The following is a 20,192-nucleotide window of genomic DNA, read 5'->3' as shown; positions in this document are numbered from 1 at the left end:
ATTCAAATTCACTCTCCTATATGTTGCCCCTGTAAAGCTCAGATTCTCATTGTATAGAAACACAAACGTTCCTGGCCTACTTCATATATCAGGAAATTGGCATTGCCGTTTTTAAGCAACAAAGGCCAAGTGAGCAGGTTTGTTATCACACAGTTTTTACACCACAGGCCTTTCTATTTAGTTGGCTTTATGTCCAGCTTTTTTTTAGGTTTTTCCGACAGAACAAGTCTTTTATTGAACAACCGCTTGTAATAAGTGGGTAATTTATTTTGATGATGTCTTTTTGTTAGCGCCCAGTTTCATGTTATTTGCGAGAAATACATTACAATACTAGTACATGGTGCCTTTACTACTTTTTAGATGTACCATGAAAGAGGCCTTCCTCTTTTCAGACTGTTTGAGGCATGTGTGAGAAATCTCATTCTGCCCTTCTTCCCCTCTTCACTCCATCTGACTCCACGACTAATACCCTACTGTTTGCTGCTTCCCCATAAGTAGCTGCTGCAGAACTTGGGGTTGCCCTAGATGTCAACGGAAGATTCTTGCATTGTCTGTTGTGGCTTTTGCCTGCCTCTGGAGATGTTTTGGACTCTCAGTCTGGACTGCTCTATGGGTGATTGGATCAATGGTGCTGCCAGTGAAAATAATCCATCGCCCATGGGATGAGGTTTCAAGTGCTGAGATTGAAGAGGACACCATGCAGCCTTATTTTCAATTCTGTAGTCTTTTCATCCCTTGCTGGCTGACGCAAGTGACATTTGTATAGAGCATGGCTTCCCGCATACATTATTTTATATAAAAAAAATTATTCACCAAAATGCTAAAAATAGTTCACTTAAATGTGATTCTTGGTAGAATTTGACCTGTTGCTTAAACCTCCTCCTGCTATACGGCATATTGGCCTCAATAACCAGTTCTAATTCCTAAAATAACTGTGAATTGCAGATATCAAGTATTCTAATTTGTAATATTGGCTGCTTTGCTTAAGTTTATGGCCATTGTAGGAGGTCATCTTTGTAACCCGGCTTCATTCTTTTCTGGTCAGAACGTGTAGAGAGAATACCCTGGATAGCACCGGAGTGTGTTCAGAATGTTACCAAACTGAGCACCGCTGCGGATAAATGGAGTTTTGGGACCACGCTACTTGAGATCTGCTTCAATGGAGAAGTTCCACTAAAAGAGCGCACTCCATCGGAGGTGGGTTGCATGTGCTTACTATTTTCTCTTTTGCTGGGATTCCGTCTTGGATACAGTGCAACCTTGATGGGAAGGGTAGGGTCCATTGGTCAGATGGCTATTTGAGCCTAGAGACGACTAAGCTCATACTGTGGCTCGGAGATGCCTGTGTTCGCTTGCCTTAAGAGAGTACACCATCACCCAGGCTCCCACCCATTGTTTGTGTTGCTATTTGTTGAGGTTTAGGAGGCATTAACTGTTTAGCACTGCAAGTGAGGTTAAACTGCACTGTTGAAAAAGATTGATAGCAACCCTTTTTTCCAAGGTCCATATTGTCCAGTTCAGCTTTATCTGTATTCTGGGACTTGTTGTCTTGTTTATTATAAAACTAGAACTAAAGTGCCAGAATGCAAAGAAAAAAACCTGAACTGCAGCAGCTGGGAAACGTGGCAGCTATTTGATAGTAAACATGTCGTGCTTTCTGATTAGTTGACCACACCAAAATATTAAATGTATCTGTTTGGTACAGAAAGAACGGTTCTATGAGAAGAAGCTCAGTCTCCCAGAGCCGTACTACAAAGAACTGGCAAACCTGATCAGCAAGTGTTTAAACTATGACCCCGCGGAGCGGCCTTCGTTTCGGACCATTCTGCGAGAGCTGACCCAACTTCAGCCACAGAGTAAGCAGATTCGCTGACTTCATTGTGTTTCTGTTTCTTAACGCATGTCTTCCTTATTTAATGGTTTCATTTTATTTGAGTGTGGCAATGCGACGTGCCCTTATTTATTATGGTACTAAGTGTCAATACGAATTTTGGAGTTTCTTTGTTTTCATTTTTTTGCAAACATGCAGGTTAGCTCCATGGTGCTCCATTGTGTATCCCCGACACTCCCCAGGAGCATCTTTGAGGTGCCGCTGTCGATCTGTTCCATGAGCAAGGTGTCAAGGAATTCCTCACTTCAAGTTATTTTGCCTTCAGTAATGATTGGATGAACAAGAGCGGGAATTCCTGTGTCCAATGTGTCATGGCTATGCTTGCATAACTAATATGCTAATTTATGGCCACTCTCTAGCTCCCTTATCTCCCACATCTGCAATCACCTAAGTAAGGCACTTGCAATGCGCCTTTCTTCCATCACAGTTGCATAATGATTATATCAAGCCACTGATTGATGTTTCTCACAGCTGTGTGTAGGGTGAGTGGCACATCTTGTACCCTGAATCCCCCTTCCAAAATGTATTTCTGGAGAGGTAGGTAATAATAAAGAAAAACCCCTCTCCACTGCACTGCTTATGCTCTCACAATTGTAGACGTTGTGGCATTCATTGCCCCCAGGCAGAGATCATGAATATACAGGCACACACCATAAATGAACACGAATCACCTGATGCTCTGTCTAGATGTGGCCACCGATGTGCTCTGTTTCTTCCACTGCAGCAATGGGCTGTAAGTAAACTGCCCGATTGCAGACTTAAAGCGACGTGCAAACCAGTTTTCATCGCTATTTATCTCCTTTGTATTTGTATTCACGGAGCTAGAGAAAACACGTCCTTCCTGTGGCATAAAGGTCCCTGCTTCCTAACAGTGGAGACACTAGTCTCGGCCTCTCTTCCAGATGATGCACTGTACCACTGCACACAGCGAGAGAAGCCATGCCTGCAAACAAGAGGCTATTGTCTCTATGGAGTGATGATCACTGCGGTGTAGTGTACTACATTTAGTGAAGGCAGGTATTTTTAATGGTTATTGTGCATTAGTATTTTTATGCACACAGCCATCCGTTGGTATTGCTTTACAGCACCTTTCGGTAATCTTATTTGCACCTTTCCAACCAGCTCCATCATAGACCAGGGTATGATCAGGTTGTGTGGAGGTGTGGAGGCTGAGTGTGTTAGTTTCAATGAGTTCAGTTTTTGGGGCGGTAAACCAGAACCACATTGTCACATTGTCCTTGGTTGATATGAAAGCCCATTGCCCTGGAAATGTTGCACGGGTCACTCCTCTAAAAAAGGTTCTGTTTTTTAGGTCTCGCCTGAGACAGCGCTTTAGCGCTGTTCTGGCGAGACTTATAGTAAGCGAGTTTTGGAAGTGCAAACAGTGCTTTTCAGGCCTCCAAATACAGTGCATGTGCGCTGGGCGCGCGCACCATTTGGCAGCCTGAAAAGCACTGCCTGATCACTTCGCGGCCCCTTTGATGTCCGTCAGTGAGCCGCGAGGCCACTGAGGACATCAAAGGGCACACCATTTGCATTGTGCCCGCCCCCACTCCCCCCTCCCACTCCCTCCTCGTCAACTTCAGTGCGCGCTTGTTTTGTGAAGAGCTCGGTTCAGTCACAGAGCTCTCTGCCTTCAGCTTCCAGACAGTCTGCCTGTTGCGTCCACCCTACACGTCCTCCTCCCATTCCCTCTCCCAGCAGCTTGTTGTGTGTAATGCGGTCTCTGACATAGCCACTGAATATTCGAACACACATCTTGAAAAACAGCTCACTGCATTCTTTATAAATAGAATTTCAATAAATCAGAAGTGGAAATTATGCAGCCCGATTTCTGAACGCATTTCCTCCCGTCGCGAACCACCGGCACTCATCTGCTTTGTAATTATTCATTTCCGCTGCGAGGGAGCGTCCTGCAGGAACACACAGCTATATGCATGGGCGCCATCCTTTTGGTTTCAGCACGGCACCCGATTTTCTCTTGCACCCCTTCTGCTTGTTTACTTTTTTAAATGTTTAACTTCTCCCTGGAGAATTATTTAGAGGCGCTATAACAAATATATAGAAGCATTTTGCTGCTGACTAACATTTTTTATTTCCTCCGGGAAAGCATGTATGTTTTCACAGTGGAATGCGTGAGACTTCAGTGTGGCAGTGAATTGTCTTGTACGTGCTTCTTCATTCGTCCTGGTGTCTGGGCTCAATCCGTCCCCCATTCTGTGTCTAAAAGGGAATCGGAGATCAAAGGCTCTAGTGAGGTTTCTGATTCCCGCTGATTTATTGGGAACAGAAGTTCTGTCTGGACGTGTTTTGCTTTTCATTGGAAGTCCATCGGTGGCTGACATTAATGCAGTTCTCCTCAGCAGCGGGGCGCAAACTTAACAAATGCTGCTCTCGCCTTTACCTTTCCAAACATATTTTAATTTCAAAATTAGATCCAGCGTTCGTTTAAAAACAATCGATTTCCCATCTGCATTTTTTGTATATTTTATCAATCCTCTGAGAGAGGTTTAAACTTGTTCAAGAGTCTGTGGGCCCAAATGTTTCCATTTCTTCAATGACATAGACTGAACTTTTAAGAAAAGGAACCTTTTAAGAAAAGGAATTCACAACCGCATTCTTATTTATTTTTATTTTATTTTAGCGATTTCTAAAGCGCCTGGTGACCCAAGGGCATCCCCGCGCTATGTAACTTGAAATCCTAATGAGAGGGAAGGCGGTCGAAGGGAGTTATTTGGGAAACAGATGGGTCTTTAGTTTTTTGCGGAAAGCAAGGTAGTTGGATTCCAGTCTGAGGGCTCGAGGGAGTGCGTTCCAGCCCTTAGCCGCCTGTACGGAGAATTGTCGACCTCCTGTGCGGGCTTTTTTGAATCTGGGGATGCAGACTAGATTCTCATTTTGAGATCGTAGTGATCTGGTTGCTGTATAAGGTGTGATCATTTTACTGAGGATCGCTGGACCAGATCCGTTGTAAAGCTTGTGTGTCGTACACATTGCTTTAAAGTGCACCCTTTGGCGCACGGGGAGCCAATGCAGGGTTTTGAGGGCTGGCTTGGCGGATATTCTGGAGGGGGTGTTGGTAATCATGCGTGCTGCCGCGTTCTGTGTCCGCTGGAGTTTCGTGATGGTAGCCTCGGGGGCTCCCAGATAGACCAGATTGCTATAGTCCAGGCGGGACAGCACTAGACCCTGGATAAGAAGCTTTCTGGACATAGGTGGGAGTAGGGGCAGGATTTTACGGGTCGTGCGCATGAGTCCAAAACATATGCCCGAGGTTTTGGTTGCCTGGGTTTTCATCGTAAGCTGTGGCTCAAGCCACACCCCGAGTGTCTTGATTTCAGATTTAGGGGGGGGGAATTTCTCCAAACACATCGGGCCATAGTGTAGGGGGGATAGTTGTCCATTGCTTGCCGAGTAGCATTACCTCTGTCTTAGTCCCATTCAATTTCAGTGATGAGTCATTCATCCAGTTGTGGATATCTATGAGGCAGTTAGTTAGATTTTCAGGATGGTCAATCAGCTGGGACAAGGAGACGACTAGTTGGGTGTCGTCAGCGTAACTCACCATTTTGATGTTAAATGGTGTTACCACATCCTCGAGGGGGGCCATATAGACATTAAAAAGCGTCGGGCTTAGGGAAGAGCCCTGGGGGACGCCGCTGGTGAGTGGGAGGGTGGATGAGTGATGGCTGTCGTCCCACACTTGAAAAGTGCGTCCTGTGAGAAAGGATTCGATCCATTTGATAGCTGTCCCGGTAAGTCCTGCATTTGCCAGTCTATGCAGAAGGACACGGTGGTTGACCGTGTCAAAGGCTGCACTTAGATCCAGGAGGATCACTGCCACTGATCCCCCTGAATCTAGTAAGCCCCTTGCCTCTTCGATCACTGCGAGGAGTGCGGTGTCCGTTCCATGGCCTGGGCGAAATCCGGTTTGGGATTGTCGGAGCAGTTTATTCGTTTCAAGGAACTGGGACAGTTGGATGTTTACCAGTTTCTCGGTGACTTTGCTAATGCCCGGGAGTAAGGATATTGGTCTATAGTTGGACAGGTCCGATGGATCTAGCTGGGGTTTTTTTAAGAGTGCTTTGACCACAGCACTCTTCCAGCTGTCGGGGACGGTTCCGTGGGTAAACGAGCAGTTGATAAGGTCCGTAATAGTAGGCACAATTACTGAGGCTACAGTCTTGAGGAACCTTATAGGGGCTGGGTCCAAAGGGGATCCACTTTTCATTTTTACTAGGGTTCGCTCAACCTCTACGGGGGTGACAGGTCGGAAAGTCTGAAGCAAAGGACGACAGATGCTTTCAGTCTGTTCGAGGGAGGTACTACTTTCCGTGAAGCTAGGGGAGCTGGGGGGTGGGAGGGAGGTCAGGATGCGGGTGATTTTCTCGTTGAAGAAGTTAGCTAGCTCATTACTTCTGTCAACTTTGGGGGTGTTGGAGGGAGAGGTGGTGGGGACCTTGGTCAGCTCTTTGACGATTGAAAAGGATTCTCGGGCTGAATTGGATGCTTCTTGTATTCGTGTGTTGTAGTAAGAAGCTTTGGCTGATTTAATGGCCTCTTTGTAAAGTTTGACCGTGGCCTGGTAGGCTACTTTGCTGGCATGTTGCCAAGTCCTTCTCCAGAGTCGTTCGGCCTTTTTGCAGTTTTTGCGAAGTGTTCTTAGTTCTGCGGAGTACCATGGTGCTGAGCCATGTTTGCCGTTTTTATTTTCCCTATTTCTGAGTGGGAGTACTAGGTCTAGGGAGACGGTAATCCAGTCCCTGAATCTTCTGTCTGCCGTATTTGGGTCTTCAGCGTGAGCAGGGATGTTTTTTTCAAGGGTCTGGGCCCATTCGTCCGTGGAGAGTCTGGGCCAGGTCCTATCCTTGCTGAAGGTAGGGGGTGTACGGTTTTTCGTGAAGGTTCCAGGTAATTGGAAAGGGACCAAGAAGTGGTCTGTCCAGGGAAGGGGAAGGGCCTCCTTTGCTAGCATTGAGAGCGAGCTGGTAAATACAGGATCTAATAGTTGGCCCTTAATGTGGGTGGCTCCGGAGTTTAATAGACGGATATCGAAGGCCGCTAGATCTTGAATCAGATCATTGGCTACCGAGTCGTCCGGGTCTTCTAGGTGGATGTTTAGGTCCCCAACTATCATATAGTTTGATAAGGAGTGGGCCTGAGTTGTGACTAGGTCCAGAAGAGAGCAGGTGAAGGGGCCCGGGGTGCCGGGGGGGCGGTAAATGAGGAGTCCTGTTAGAGAAGTGGTTGGGTTGAGTGTGACGGTAAAATGCAGACTTTCAGCGTCGGTAATCTGTGCGTCGTGGGTTTTGCAGTGGAGGTGTTCTCGATGGATGATAGCTACACCGCCTCCTCTGCCTAGAGGATGAGGTAGGGATTGAATACAGTAGCCCTGTGGTGTTGCTAGTACCATGTCTGATTGTGAATGAGGACCGAGCCATGTTTCCGTGAGGAAGAATATATCGATTCCATGATCTTCTATGATGTCGGCAATCTGAGTCGCATGTTTTGGAAGTGAACGACAATTTAGAGAGGCAAGGTTGAGGGTGGCGGGTTTGCTGGGTTTAGTTGGTAGCGTGAGCTGGAGTGGTTTGCAAAAGGAGCAACAAGTGAAGGGTCCCTTGAGATTATGGATGTAATCACAGGAGGGTGGAGGGGGTCTGAGGCTCAATAGATCTCTACGGGAGTACCTTATAGTTGGGTGAAGTAAATCGGGCAGGGGTTCTGGCCCTAAGCCCGGTCGTGCGCGGACGGGCGCAGACGGGCTTGCCTTAGGCGCGCCTTCGGCGCGCAAACGGCGCTCCCGCTGCGCTCGTCCGCTGCGCTGGGGAGGTCGGCACATTTGTGCTGGTTGTAGAGGGCGTGGCCTCGCAGTGGGCGTGGCTACACCTTTGCCGCGCTGGCGGTGAGGGCGTTGCTCGTGTCTGAGGGTCTGGCTGGCGCTAGGAGGCAGCGCTTTAGCACAGGTGAGCCTGGATAAGTTTTGTGAAGTTAAAACAACTAAAGTGATAGTTTTTTTAAAAGCAGTGCGTAGCAGTTGCAAAAACCTCCGGCTTTCCGCCTCAGAGGGAGTTCAGGACAATGAGGATTCGTTGCGCTGTCAAGCGTTTTTGTATTCGTTCCGATTGGTGGGCGTGGCCTCGCAGTGGGCGTGGCTACACCTTTGCCGCGCTGGCGGTGAGGGCGTTGCTCGTGTCTGAGGGTCTGGCTGGCGCTAGGAGGCAGCGCTTTAGCACAGGTGAGCCTGGATAAGTTTTGTGAAGTTAAAACAACTAAAGTGATAGTTTTTTTAAAAGCAGTGCGTAGCAGTTACAAAAACCTCCGGCTTTCCGCCTCAGAGGGAGTTCAGGACAATGAGGATTCGTTGCGCTGTCAAGCGTTTTTGTATTCGTTCCGATTGGTGGGCGTGGCCTCGCAGTGGGCGTGGCTACACCTTTGCCGCGCTGGCGGTGAGGGCGTTGCTCGTGTCTGAGGGTCTGGCTGGCGCTAGGAGGCAGCGCTTTAGCACAGGTGAGCCTGGATAAGTTTTGTGAAGTTAAAACAACTAAAGTGATAGTTTTTTTTAAAAGCAGTGCGTAGCAGTTACAAAAACCTCCGGCTTTCCGCCTCAGAGGGAGTTCAGGACAATGAGGATTCGTTGCGCTGTCAAGCGTTTTTGTATTCGTTCCGATTGGTGGGCGTGGCCTCGCAGTGGGCGTGGCTACACCTTTGCCGCGCTGGCGGTGAGGGCGTTGCTCGTGTCTGAGGGTCTGGCTGGCGCTAGGAGGCAGCGCTTTAGCACAGGTGAGCCTGGATAAGTTTTGTGAAGTTAAAACAACTAAAGTGATAGTTTTTTTAAAAGCAGTGCGTAGCAGTTACAAAAACCTCCGGCTTTCCGCCTCAGAGGGAGTTCAGGACAATGAGGATTCGTTGCGCTGTCAAGCGTTTTTGTATTCGTTCCGATTGGTGGGCGTGGCCTCGCAGTGGGCGTGGCTACACCTTTGCCGCGCTGGCGGTGAGGGCGTTGCTCGTGTCTGAGGGTCTGGCTGGCGCTAGGAGGCAGCGCTTTAGCACAGGTGAGCCTGGATAAGTTTTGTGAAGTTAAAACAACTAAAGTGATAGTTTTTTTAAAAGCAGTGCGTAGCAGTTACAAAAACCTCCGGCTTTCCGCCTCAGAGGGAGTTCAGGACAATGAGGATTCGTTGCGCTGTCAAGCGTTTTTGTATTCGTTCCGATTGGTGGGCGTGGCCTCGCAGTGGGCGTGGCTACACCTTTGCCGCGCTGGCGGTGAGGGCGTTGCTCGTGTCTGAGGGTCTGGCTGGCGCTAGGAGGCAGCGCTTTAGCACAGGTGAGCCTGGATAAGTTTTGTGAAGTTAAAACAACTAAAGTGATAGTTTTTTTTAAAAGCAGTGCGTAGCAGTTACAAAAACCTCCGGCTTTCCGCCTCAGAGGGAGTTCAGGACAATGAGGATTCGTTGCGCTGTCAAGCGTTTTTGTATTCGTTCCGATTGGTGGGCGTGGCCTCGCAGTGGGCGTGGCTACACCTTTGCCGCGCTGGCGGTGAGGGCGTTGCTCGTGTCTGAGGGTCTGGCTGGCGCTAGGAGGCAGCGCTTTAGCACAGGTGAGCCTGGATAAGTTTTGTGAAGTTAAAACAACTAAAGTGATAGTTTTTTTAAAAGCAGTGCGTAGCAGTTACAAAAACCTCCGGCTTTCCGCCTCAGAGGGAGTTCAGGACAATGAGGATTTGTTGCGCTGTCAAGCGTTTTTGTATTCGTTCCGATTGGTGGGCGTGGCCTCGCAGTGGGCGTGGCTACACCTTTGCCGCGCTGGCGGTGAGGGCGTTGCTCGTGTCTGAGGGTCTGGCTGGCGCTAGGAGGCAGCGCTTTAGCACAGGTGAGCCTGGATAAGTTTTGTGAAGTTAAAACAACTAAAGTGATAGTTTTTTTAAAAGCAGTGCGTAGCAGTTACAAAAACCTCCGGCTTTCCGCCTCAGAGGGAGTTCAGGACAATGAGGATTCGTTGCGCTGTCAAGCGTTTTTGTATTCGTTCCGATTGGTGGGCGTGGCCTCGCAGTGGGCGTGGCTACACCTTTGCCGCGCTGGCGGTGAGGGCGTTGCTCGTGTCTGAGGGTCTGGCTGGCGCTAGGAGGCAGCGCTTTAGCACAGGTGAGCCTGGATAAGTTTTGTGAAGTTAAAACAACTAAAGTGATAGTTTTTTTAAAAGCAGTGCGTAGCAGTTACAAAAACCTCCGGCTTTCCGCCTCAGAGGGAGTTCAGGACAAATATGCATTCTTTAGTTCCGTTCCAGTTCCCTCTTCTCGCTCTTTCTCCCTCCCTCACCGCTCTGCCTTTCTTCCTGCAGTCCATTATGCAAAGGATGACGTCTTTTTTATCTTGTGAACTAGGTTCTAGCAGTACTGGGCTATAGGCTGGTTTTATTCAAAGCAGAAGCTTTGTTCTAAGGTGAACATAAAACTTTAATGCTAGCAAGGGCTCAACTAAAATATCACTTATTCCCAGAGAGTCATAACCAAGTCACATGAAATGATTAACAGGGGCTTCAGCCCAATATCAGTGGTATGGCCTGTATTGGAAAGGATATTTCCAGTGTTTCATGTAGCGTTTGGAGACCGATTCAAGTGTGCACTATTGTCCATCAGCTAAAGGACCCAAGGCACAGTCACATGCTGTGATGTGCCCAGGACCCCACCGTGCTAGCTGTTAAGGGTTTTAAGGATACAATTCACATAACAGCCATTGGGGTCCTCTTTTCAATTATGTGCACAGGTACTCTTATCTGCTCAATTAATTTTTTGGCAGCTTTTTATAGAGCTAACTGGACACAATGGCATTACAGCGCTTTACAGTACAAACTGACTTCTGTGTTTTTTAGCCACACGAACATTGTGACTTGTCTAGAATCAAAGTGCGCTCATCTGAGATTTTGAGGCAAAAGTAATTTTTCACTTTTAATGTCGGCAGACAGGGCCATTAGGCTACATCTCCTACTGCTTAAAACAAATACAAACACAGTTGTTCCATATTTAGTGTACAAAATCACTTCATAAACACCACAGGACAACGTGCACTTTTTCATTTAATAATAACTCCACTGCAAGCAAGCATTTGCAATGCAATATGGTCTCGCATTACTGTAAGTTTGGACTATTGGCGTTGCATTGCTATTAGCAACGCCAATAGCTCCAACTTTCAGTAATGTGTAGTGAGTTTTCTGCCTGGTTGCATGCAGGCTAATAAGTAATTCCTCCGAGCCTCCTCTGACAGCTGCTGTGAATCCCAAGTCTGCGCCGCCACCGGAGACCGCTGCCATTGATTTCCAACATTAGAGAGATTGACGCTCTTCAGTGAGCCGCGCGGCCACTGAGGACATCAAAGTGCACACCATTTGCCACCCCCTTCTTGCTTGTTATTGTCTAGCTAGGTGTCGTCCTTGTTTCTTTTGATCCCTATCTTTCCCTTTCTCAATCTCACCCTCACCACTGTGCCCGCCCCCACTCCCCCCTCCCACTCCCTCCTCGTCCGCTTCAGTGCGCTCTTGTTCCAATATGCCACGGGGTGACGGGAAACAAAGTGAAAGCAATCTCCGTTGGACGCAGACTCATACATTGAACAAGCATTTGCAATGCATTTAGGTCTCGCATTTACGCGAGTTTGAGCTATTGGCATTGTAAATGACAATGCCAACTGCTCACACTTTTATAATGCGAGACCTATTGCATTGCAAATGCTTGTTTAGGTAAACTACCCATATCGGAGTTGTTACAAGTATGTAAGTTTTTCTTCCATAGCATGGAATTGCGCTGGCTTTTATGTGCCAGTCGTGTGAGAAGGCTATGCTTACTTGAGTTTTAATACCGTAGGTAACTGTCATTAACACATTTTTGTCAATACTTGGACTTCCGGAACTTCTGTCCCTGTGACAATTCTGAGGTAAAATAAACAAAAATCGAGAGAATGCTCTGCCTCAGCAGCTGCACCTCACATGAAATCTCCAGAAGGTAAATGTGAAATCGAGATGACTTGAAGTACTGTTGCCAAAAAGTGTATTTTATTGACAGTAGAACATATTTTGCATGTGTGAGAGGGGACTTTGTGCTCAGGGATTACTATAGCATATAAGGAATTTTCCCACTTGGTCCCTTTTTTATCCTGTATCTTTCAGTTGTGTTCAGCTGCCATCCTTTTTGTGTTTCAGATATTTCTGACATCTCTGCTGTCAACCCTGACTTCCCTATAAGTGACCCCACAGTCTTTCAGAAGCGCTACCTGAAAAAAATTAGGGAACTGGGAGAGGTAATGCTGTTGTTTGCTTATTTTTTATTTGCTTAACAATCTGATCAGAATACCTTATAAGAGAACAGATACAAATTGGTCTTGTATGATATCAACAAATTGTAATTGATTACTCTTTGATTGTCCTCCTTTATATTTTGGCAGTCATGTTGAATCTGGAGTTGGCTGCCAGATATGTGCCATTCTTCACTGAAGACTGTATTGCCTTTGCACCAAAAAACAAGCATTGGCATAGCCAATAGGTCTCGCCTATGGGACCTTATAAGTGTTTAGCCATGCAACACTTGATGTTGTTGCACCAAGGATATTGTGCAGGTTAACTAAACACTTATAAGGTCCCAAAGGCGAGACCTATTGGCTATGCCAATGCTTGTTTTTATCCAGCTTAAACCAGACAACGAAGACGCTGGATTCTCCCCTCGTGCAGACATCTTGGAATACGGCTTCATAAGCAAGCTTTGCGTATTTGTAGGTCAGACACTGGGTCTTGCGTGTTTTTTTTCAATAACTAAATTCTTAGAAGCAGCCTGGCCTGTTCATAATAAGACACTCATGCAAACACCAACATCTAAATATTAAGTATATAAATGACCTGTAACTACGATAGCTACAATTGCACACTTCTGTCATGCTAATTATTGAAATACAACTTTCCAAGAAAACATTTATATTTAGCAAAATATTGATTTTATGCAGTTCTGCTTTTAAAATTGTGTTTTAAACTTTGAAACTGGCTTTTTCGTATAGCTTTTATTCAATTTTAACGAAATGTAATACTGTGGCTCCCTCTCTTGGGAATGTTAGCTTTTGCTTGTATTCATTTGTTTAACATACAGCGTGTTTCTTATTCTGTGCTGCTTTTATGGTCGTCGACCGAAATTAAGTATTTAAACTCGAACTCGACTTACCATACTCTCTTTAGTTGACTGTTATGACATTATCATACCAACTACAGCATAATGAGAAGTTTACACCCACCAAGAAGGGCAACTACAGTTGCTGGGGGACGGTACGGGACTGGGGGACTCAACAATGGCTTGCAGCAAGGGGGGTGGTCTTGTAAAGAGGTCCCCAAACACCAAAAGAAACCGTTGAAATAAAAAACCACGCTATTACTCTAGGGACACGTACTCTGTAGAAATCTCAGCTATTCCTCTGTGACTGCTGTGCATCATTATGCTTGGATTACAGCCTCATGAAATAAATTAGTGCGCCCACTAGTACTAGACTGCTATGACATGGGTGTTTCACTTTGTATTAAGAAAACGGCAATAAAAACGTAATTTAAAAAATTGACTAACTAATTGTGATCTGGGGGAAATTAAATTAACTTCACCTTAAAAAAGATGCTAAAAAGAAGCAAAGTTTGGGGAAAGAAAAAAGATGTTAGTACAGTTAAATTAGATGTGTCACAGTGTTGTTACTGAGGGATTCTGCACAAGCTGATGAAAGAAGCCACCATGAAGTGGTTCGGTCCTTCAGGGTGCTTGAAGGCACCGTGGGAGTGTGTTAAATATTAGTGCTAGGGAAAATTTGAAACCAGGATGCGGCTGACCAGACTGAGTTAGCAGAGGCTCTCACCTTTCACAGGTATTATAGCTGCATGATTTACAGGTCACTTCAGAAATCTGAAAATCACAGTCTGACTAGCAGCGGATCCTACTCTCACTTTCACCCTTCTGAGGTCGGCTGATAGTATCATCCGCCAATAAAACAGATGATTAACCCCATAAGGGTCCGAACTAGAACTTAAAAGACTAGAGTTTCCAGCTCCGGTCTCTGGACCTATGCATACAGGGAGCTTACCCAGGGGAAACGGAACCATTCAAGGCGCGCACACCTCTGCTATTCAGCAGAGGAGGCACGGATCGGTGCAATACATGGGCAGGTGACGACAGGTACAAAATACCTCCACTTCTCAGCTGAGGTGCAGTACATTTAATGGGAGGGTACCGGCTCTGCTCAGTAGAAAATAGATACTTTGACAGGCAGCATTTACACTTTTATACTTCCATTGTAAGGATGGAAATTTTTCAAAGATGTCCGACATGTTTTTCACAAGGAGGGGCTTAAGCAACGTAATAAAGGCATAAAGGCAGAATTAAAGTAAAGGATGTGTTAATATGTGAACCTTCCCCTTTGTTCTCGCTTTGAACCGCCTAGGAAAGACAGATTTCTCTATACAGGAACAGAGAGCATGGGGTACCAGCTCCAGAGAAGCCTCCGGCGAATTTCATCAGTACATAATTTGGAGTGAAGCTTAAACATGGAGCTCAAGACCACTGTAATATGTAACTTATTATCCTACCCAGTGGTACTGAAGACGTTAGCCAGTCAATCCCTGACTGTGTCTAGGAGTTATTGAGCATTCATGAGCTTGGCATTAATACATCTCAAAAGACAACTGCCCCACAGTAGAGTAGCCAGTGTGTTGTGTGCCCTAGAGCAAGCAAGGAGATGGCCCCCTGGCCCCTATTTGAATGATAAAAAACAGGGGGGAGGGGACCCTCGGACCTCTGGGCCCCGGTGCCACAGAACCTGCTGCTCCATTGGAAGATATGCTCCTGCTGCCCCACAGGACAACATGGCCCAGCCAACTGGCATCAACAAACATGCCTAGAGCACTCTGCGTTCCTAAGAGACTCGAGTGGACCATGAGCCGTGCATTAACACTCAATCCAAGATGAAACCGTACTGTTAGCATCTTGTATCTAACACCGCATTGCATTCTGGTTATAGTTTATTATTGCCTACAATAAGCATGGTCGTGCAACTCCCACCATGCAATGCTCTACAGGAAAACAGCCAAGGCATGCCTAAGGTGTCATACACAGGGAATGTGGCTGCTTGGCAGTTTTGCATAAGAGGTCTGTGGGGATGGGGGGGGAGAGAGACATCGGAGGCTGTAGGGGGGCACAGAGCCAGCTGGTAAGAACAGGCTTACAGTCCGCACCGCATATATCGTGACACAGGACTTATGGGGTCTTTGCCGGAGCTATACCGCGTGCTGTGCGGGGGATCGTGTGAGCTTACGTTTCCAGCAGCCCCTTGGGTCGGAGGAGGCTGGGCTAAAAGTGACAGCTGGGTTAAGCCAGCGCGAGGGCAGAAACAGACCCTCTGCACCCACCCCGTACTGTATACAATGGGGGCCCCATACAAGCAGAACAGCCACTGCCCCCACCTCTTGTATAGCCACAGCCCCCCCACCCCCAACCAACGACTCCCTCTGAGGACCTTGACCTTATTAAGCTGAATCCCTTCATGCAGACCACCCTTCATTCAACCCCTTGCGCCCAGCACTCGCCTCCCGTGCTATCTGGTTCAAGGCTTCGTACTCGGCGCCCAGCAACCGCTGCGGGAGCCGCTTCCTGCCACCGGGGCCCGCGACCTCCGTGGGGATGGGTGAAACAGCGCTGGGGGGTCCGGGGAGTGAAAACGGTAGCTGGCCGGACTGTAAGTGGGATCTCAGGGAGGAGAGGCCGAGAGGGGGAGGGACCAGCCTGTATGCCGCCCCCAAACCGCCTCTTCTCCGAGACCACCCCGGCCCTGTGTGCAGTTCCCAGACCGCCCCTTCTGAGGTACCCACCTCCCCCATGAGCAGTGACTCATTGACGGCTTAGTCAGAGACAGACAGCTCTACGCAGTGCACGCTCCTCTCTGGCACGGTAACGGAGAGAGAGCAGCGTTAAAACCATAGGCCACCCTTACACCATCAAAGAACACCGAAGATGTTAACGGTGTGGCTTTTGTTTTTTAGGTATAGCACGAACTCCGTAGGAACTGGAGGGGCATTAGGCACGTGGAGAGGAAGTGAATTGCCCAGAATCACAGGGTTATGAGTTAACACTAAGGCTCGCACACCTTGTTCTCTAGTTACCAAGTCAACGGTTCTGACCCTAACTCCACATCACCTTTGGAGTTGAAGAAAAGCAGCAGCATCGGACTGGGCCAGAAACGTACCAGGGCACTAACAAACAAGAACGCGCGCCTCGCACTGAAAGAGGAGGAGGCAGCAGGGGGAGAGGAAGAGAGGAGGGGGCCTGCGCCTGTTTCCCTTGCGGGAGCAAGCAGGAACCCTCTGTTAATTATAAACAGATGTTTTCAAAGCTCGCTCCCACAAGGGAATCGCTAAACATGCACGCGTTGCCATTGAAAGCAATGCAATGCGTGCACGTTTTTGGATGAAAAGGCGATTCGATTTCTAAAGGTCTCCTCTGATGCAGCGCATGCGCGCTGCGTAGGCGAGACCTAAAAAGTGACTGCTCTGGCATGACGACTAGAGTCATGTCAGCTGGCAGGTGCCTCTCTGAGAGGGTTTCCCATGAGTTTTGCTGTTAGGAAAACCAGTATCCCCAATGAGGCAGTTGATGTGCAGAGAGTGTGGTCTGAACTTCTACTTGTTATTGATGAATGTCCTATTACTCTCTTCCTTTAAATAAGGGCTGTAATATTTACAAGATAGAGGTAGTTTATAGTGACCGCAGCGTTTTTTAAAATAATCCTTGTGCAGAATCGTTTTCAAGGTCATGAAGAATCTGAACAACAATGCTGTTTGCCCCAAATTGGTCCACATGCAATAGGCCATTATAGTACACCTCCCTCTGAATGAACTCTCTTGCTGTTATGTTTGGCAAATTGCCAAAGTTAACTGTATTCCTCCGTTAACCAGCCAGTCATCTTAAATCAGTGCTTCTGAGAGAGATTTCTGGCCATAGATTTCTCACATTTTTAGGTCTCGGGACCATCCGGTCGGCAGACCGGAAGTCCGGAGATTTAATGACTTGGGAGAAGAGGGGCTTGAACCCGCCCCTCTTCTGCCCTGTTCTCCATTGGCTGGCCTCGTAAATGCTGGCCAGCCATTGGAGAAGAGGTCCCGTCACTCCAATCATGCTCCGTCCTTTTCGGATCGGGGGGCGTGTTTTTGGCAAAGTCTCAGGGAGGAGACAACAGCAAAACACGCCCCGAATCCGAAAAGGACGCTGCCTTGGTCGTGTGCTCCGAACCCCCTTCGTCCGTTGCTTGCTGGTTTAGCTGCGCCTGTCTCAGCAGCAGTTGCAGAATGTTTTACATTTCCCAAATAAAAACCAATCCCGTGAGAGCCGGTTGTGGAGTCCGCGTGGGTAACGTGGGCGCAGCGGCGCTATGACTGGCATGTGTAATTTATTGAATAATCCGTCTGACAGCCACAGAATCACGTGTCAGGTTCTAGGCTGCTGTGTCCACACTGTCACCCGCTCTGTGGGGTAGTGCAGTGACGGCACCCATTCCTAACAGCCTGCAGCAGGGTCGCGCGGTGGCTACCCTCTGCACTCCGCGCCCGTCTGCAACTAGCACGCCGCGCGCGCGCACACACACACTTTCAAGCCGGCAATCCACGCGCAGTACACCGTTGCAGCAGGCGCACGCGCTGCAAGACCCGGTACCCCCTGAACCCACCCCCTCCCCTTGCAGAGAGATCACGCAGTGCCAGGACCTGCGCCCCGTGCCCCCGTACCTCTGAGTCGGACGAGCTGTTCTGGTTCGCCTCGGACTCGAAAACAGAGACTGAAAAAACACGCTGACTGCAAACAACTACTAACAACATACCCACTCTATCTGAGTTTGTCCATACACATATTTCGAATTGTTTTAAATGTCGAAGCTCAACCACCCTCAGTTGCCCCTTATTGACTGGGTTCTTTGCCTGCTCCTCCCCAGCCCTGGCATGACCTGGCGCGCGGATTGGCAGCGGATGTTGGAAAGGTTTACATTTTTTCACGAAGACATAGTTCTGTCAGGCCGGTTTTGCCTGCGGCTGTTTTTGAGGTTATATTTTTATTTTCATTTTAGTTGCTTACTTCACGTGGCCCCCAAGTGGTTATCACCTGATGTCACGTATGATGTCACATATGGCACAAGCGCGTGATGTCATCAGTCACTATGGGGCCTGCGCAGCTGGTGAAGTTTGTGAACCTCTCAAGTGATTGAACGTCGGAGTGCATGAATAATCGATCAATGATTATAGCGCCTTCGACTCAGAAGCAGGGCCTCTCGAGGCACCTAGCTGGAGGAGCTGTAGGAAGCAGCTCACCAGAGGGGATGAAGGCGCTATGATGACATCACTCTACCCCCAGGGTTCAGGTGGCACTAAGCCGCGGTGCGCGTGGGTTGAAGGTGCTGCCCGTCCCAAAAGCAGCCGACTCTTTGCCCCACCTTTGACCCGTCCAGCTTCGGAGGGAGGTCACTCCGTGCCTTCCGTACACTGGTGGTTGTATTTTTGGAGGAAGGAGCTCCAGAGAGGGACTTCCGGTTGTGATGACACACATGTACATACATCACACGTGACACCACCTAGACACATTGAGGTTGTGTCTGTGTGGTCGCAGACCAGGGTGCCAGCAGCCCACCCCTCTGAGGAGCCGGGGAGCCCAGGGAATGCAGAAGAGGCGCCCTCGCCAGGGGGCATCGATAAGTGATGCAGATAAGCTGATGGGGCGGGGGAGCCTCGCCTGGGCGCAGCCTGATTAATTAACAAGCATTTACAATGCAACGGTCTCGGCATTGTTAAAGTTAGAGCTATTGGCATTGCTCATGACAATGCCGTTTCTTTAAATGTTTTAAAAACAAAAACATAAACAAAAATAATGTCATGAGCAATGCCAATAGCTCTAACTTTACCAATGCCGAGACCATTGCATTGTAAATGCTTGTTAAACATTTCCCAGGAATCAGACTGGAACCGGAACATTTTACCATAGTACCTCTGCGTGCCGGAAGGCGGTGCCATTCGTCCCCGGACTGAAACCGTTCGGCTCAGAAAGTCATGTGCTAGGCCTATAAATGCACCGCTCAAGTGCGCTGATGTCAGTTCCTTTCTTTCCACGAGCCCTAGACATGAATCTGAGACTACCTTTTGCCAGATGTTTTTCTCTTAAATTTCCAACAAGTTCTCGGGCCATGTCCAATCCTTCCTGAAGGATATGCAGTTCGATGGGAGTTGCCTGTTTCGGAACAAGGCTGATTCAGCCCTTGAACGCTTCAAGGAAACTAGGGCTCCTAATCTCTCCCTGGGCCTTTCTACCCACTCTCGCCAGCAGCACCTTCAGTATTTCTTCTGTGGCATTGGAGGAGGTGTTACTTACCGCCAGCCTGTTCCTCCCCAGCAGGGAACCCTGCAGCTTTGCGTGGAGGCCATGGTACCCCACATGGCTAGGGTCAGTATGCTGCTCGGTAGGTCTCTCACAACTACCCCCTGACCCCGCAGCCCCACCCTCAAAGCCTCTTTATTGTACTCTTACAGGGCCACAGCCACCTGGTGGAAGGCAGAACGGCAGAATCCACCTATTTTGTTTGGGTTGGCAGGTGATCATATCGGACAGGTGGGTACTGCTAATTGTCTGAAAAGGTTGTGCCTTCCTTTCTTCTCCGCTGCAGTTTCCTCCTTCACCACAGCATCTGACGGAAGACCGTCTGTCCATTTTGCAGCAGGATATGCTGGCCCTTTTGGCCAAAGAAGCTGTGGAGAGGATGCCACTGCCAAAAGTAGGGTGTGGTTGTTACTGCTACATTCTGGTGCCCAAGAAGGCTGGAGATCTTCGGCCTATTCTGTACCCTCTCAATGCCTTCCTCCAGAAGGAGAAGTTCAAAATCCTCACCCTGGCATAAGTCTTGTCTGGTTTGACCCTGAAGACTGTATGGTGGCTTTGGATCTGCAGGACACCTATTTCCATATTGCCATCTTGCCAGCCCATGAGTGCTAAATACGGTTCATGGTGGGGGAGGAGCATTTACAGTTTACTGTGCTTCCCTGTGGTCTCACCGATGCCCCTCTGGTATTCACATAAGTCATGGCGGTGGTGTAACACACCTTAAGTGGTCAGGGGTGCTAGTTTTCCCCTACCTCAGCTGACTGGCTGTTGAAGGCAGTGTGGCCCGATGCAATTGTCAACCACTTCCAGACTATGGCAAAACTTGGCATCCTTGGGGTTCACTATCAGCGTGCCGAAGTCATACCTGACTCCTTCTTAGGT

At 48.2% G+C, this 20,192-nt stretch overlaps 1 protein-coding gene across 2 annotated transcripts in view; it reads left to right on the top strand.

The window, feature by feature from the left end:
* Positions 1-20,192, top strand: part of TYK2 (tyrosine kinase 2) — a 597,160-nt gene that overhangs the window by 470,487 nt on the left and 106,481 nt on the right. For both annotated transcript variants that reach the window (XM_085600754.1, XM_085600753.1), the window contains exons 18-20: positions 1,046-1,197; positions 1,706-1,856; positions 12,086-12,183. In XM_085600754.1, coding sequence (XP_085456880.1) covers positions 1,046-1,197; positions 1,706-1,856; positions 12,086-12,183 — 401 coding nt within the window. The remainder of the gene's footprint in view (positions 1-1,045; positions 1,198-1,705; positions 1,857-12,085; positions 12,184-20,192) is intronic.

The sequence above is a fragment of the Triturus cristatus genome, chromosome 4_2 (assembly GCF_964204655.1).
Source record: "Triturus cristatus chromosome 4_2, aTriCri1.1, whole genome shotgun sequence".
Classification (NCBI taxonomy): domain Eukaryota; kingdom Metazoa; phylum Chordata; class Amphibia; order Caudata; family Salamandridae; genus Triturus; species Triturus cristatus.
The sequence above is the reverse complement of the archived record's forward strand: the minus strand, read 5'-3'. Positions and strand labels throughout refer to the sequence as shown.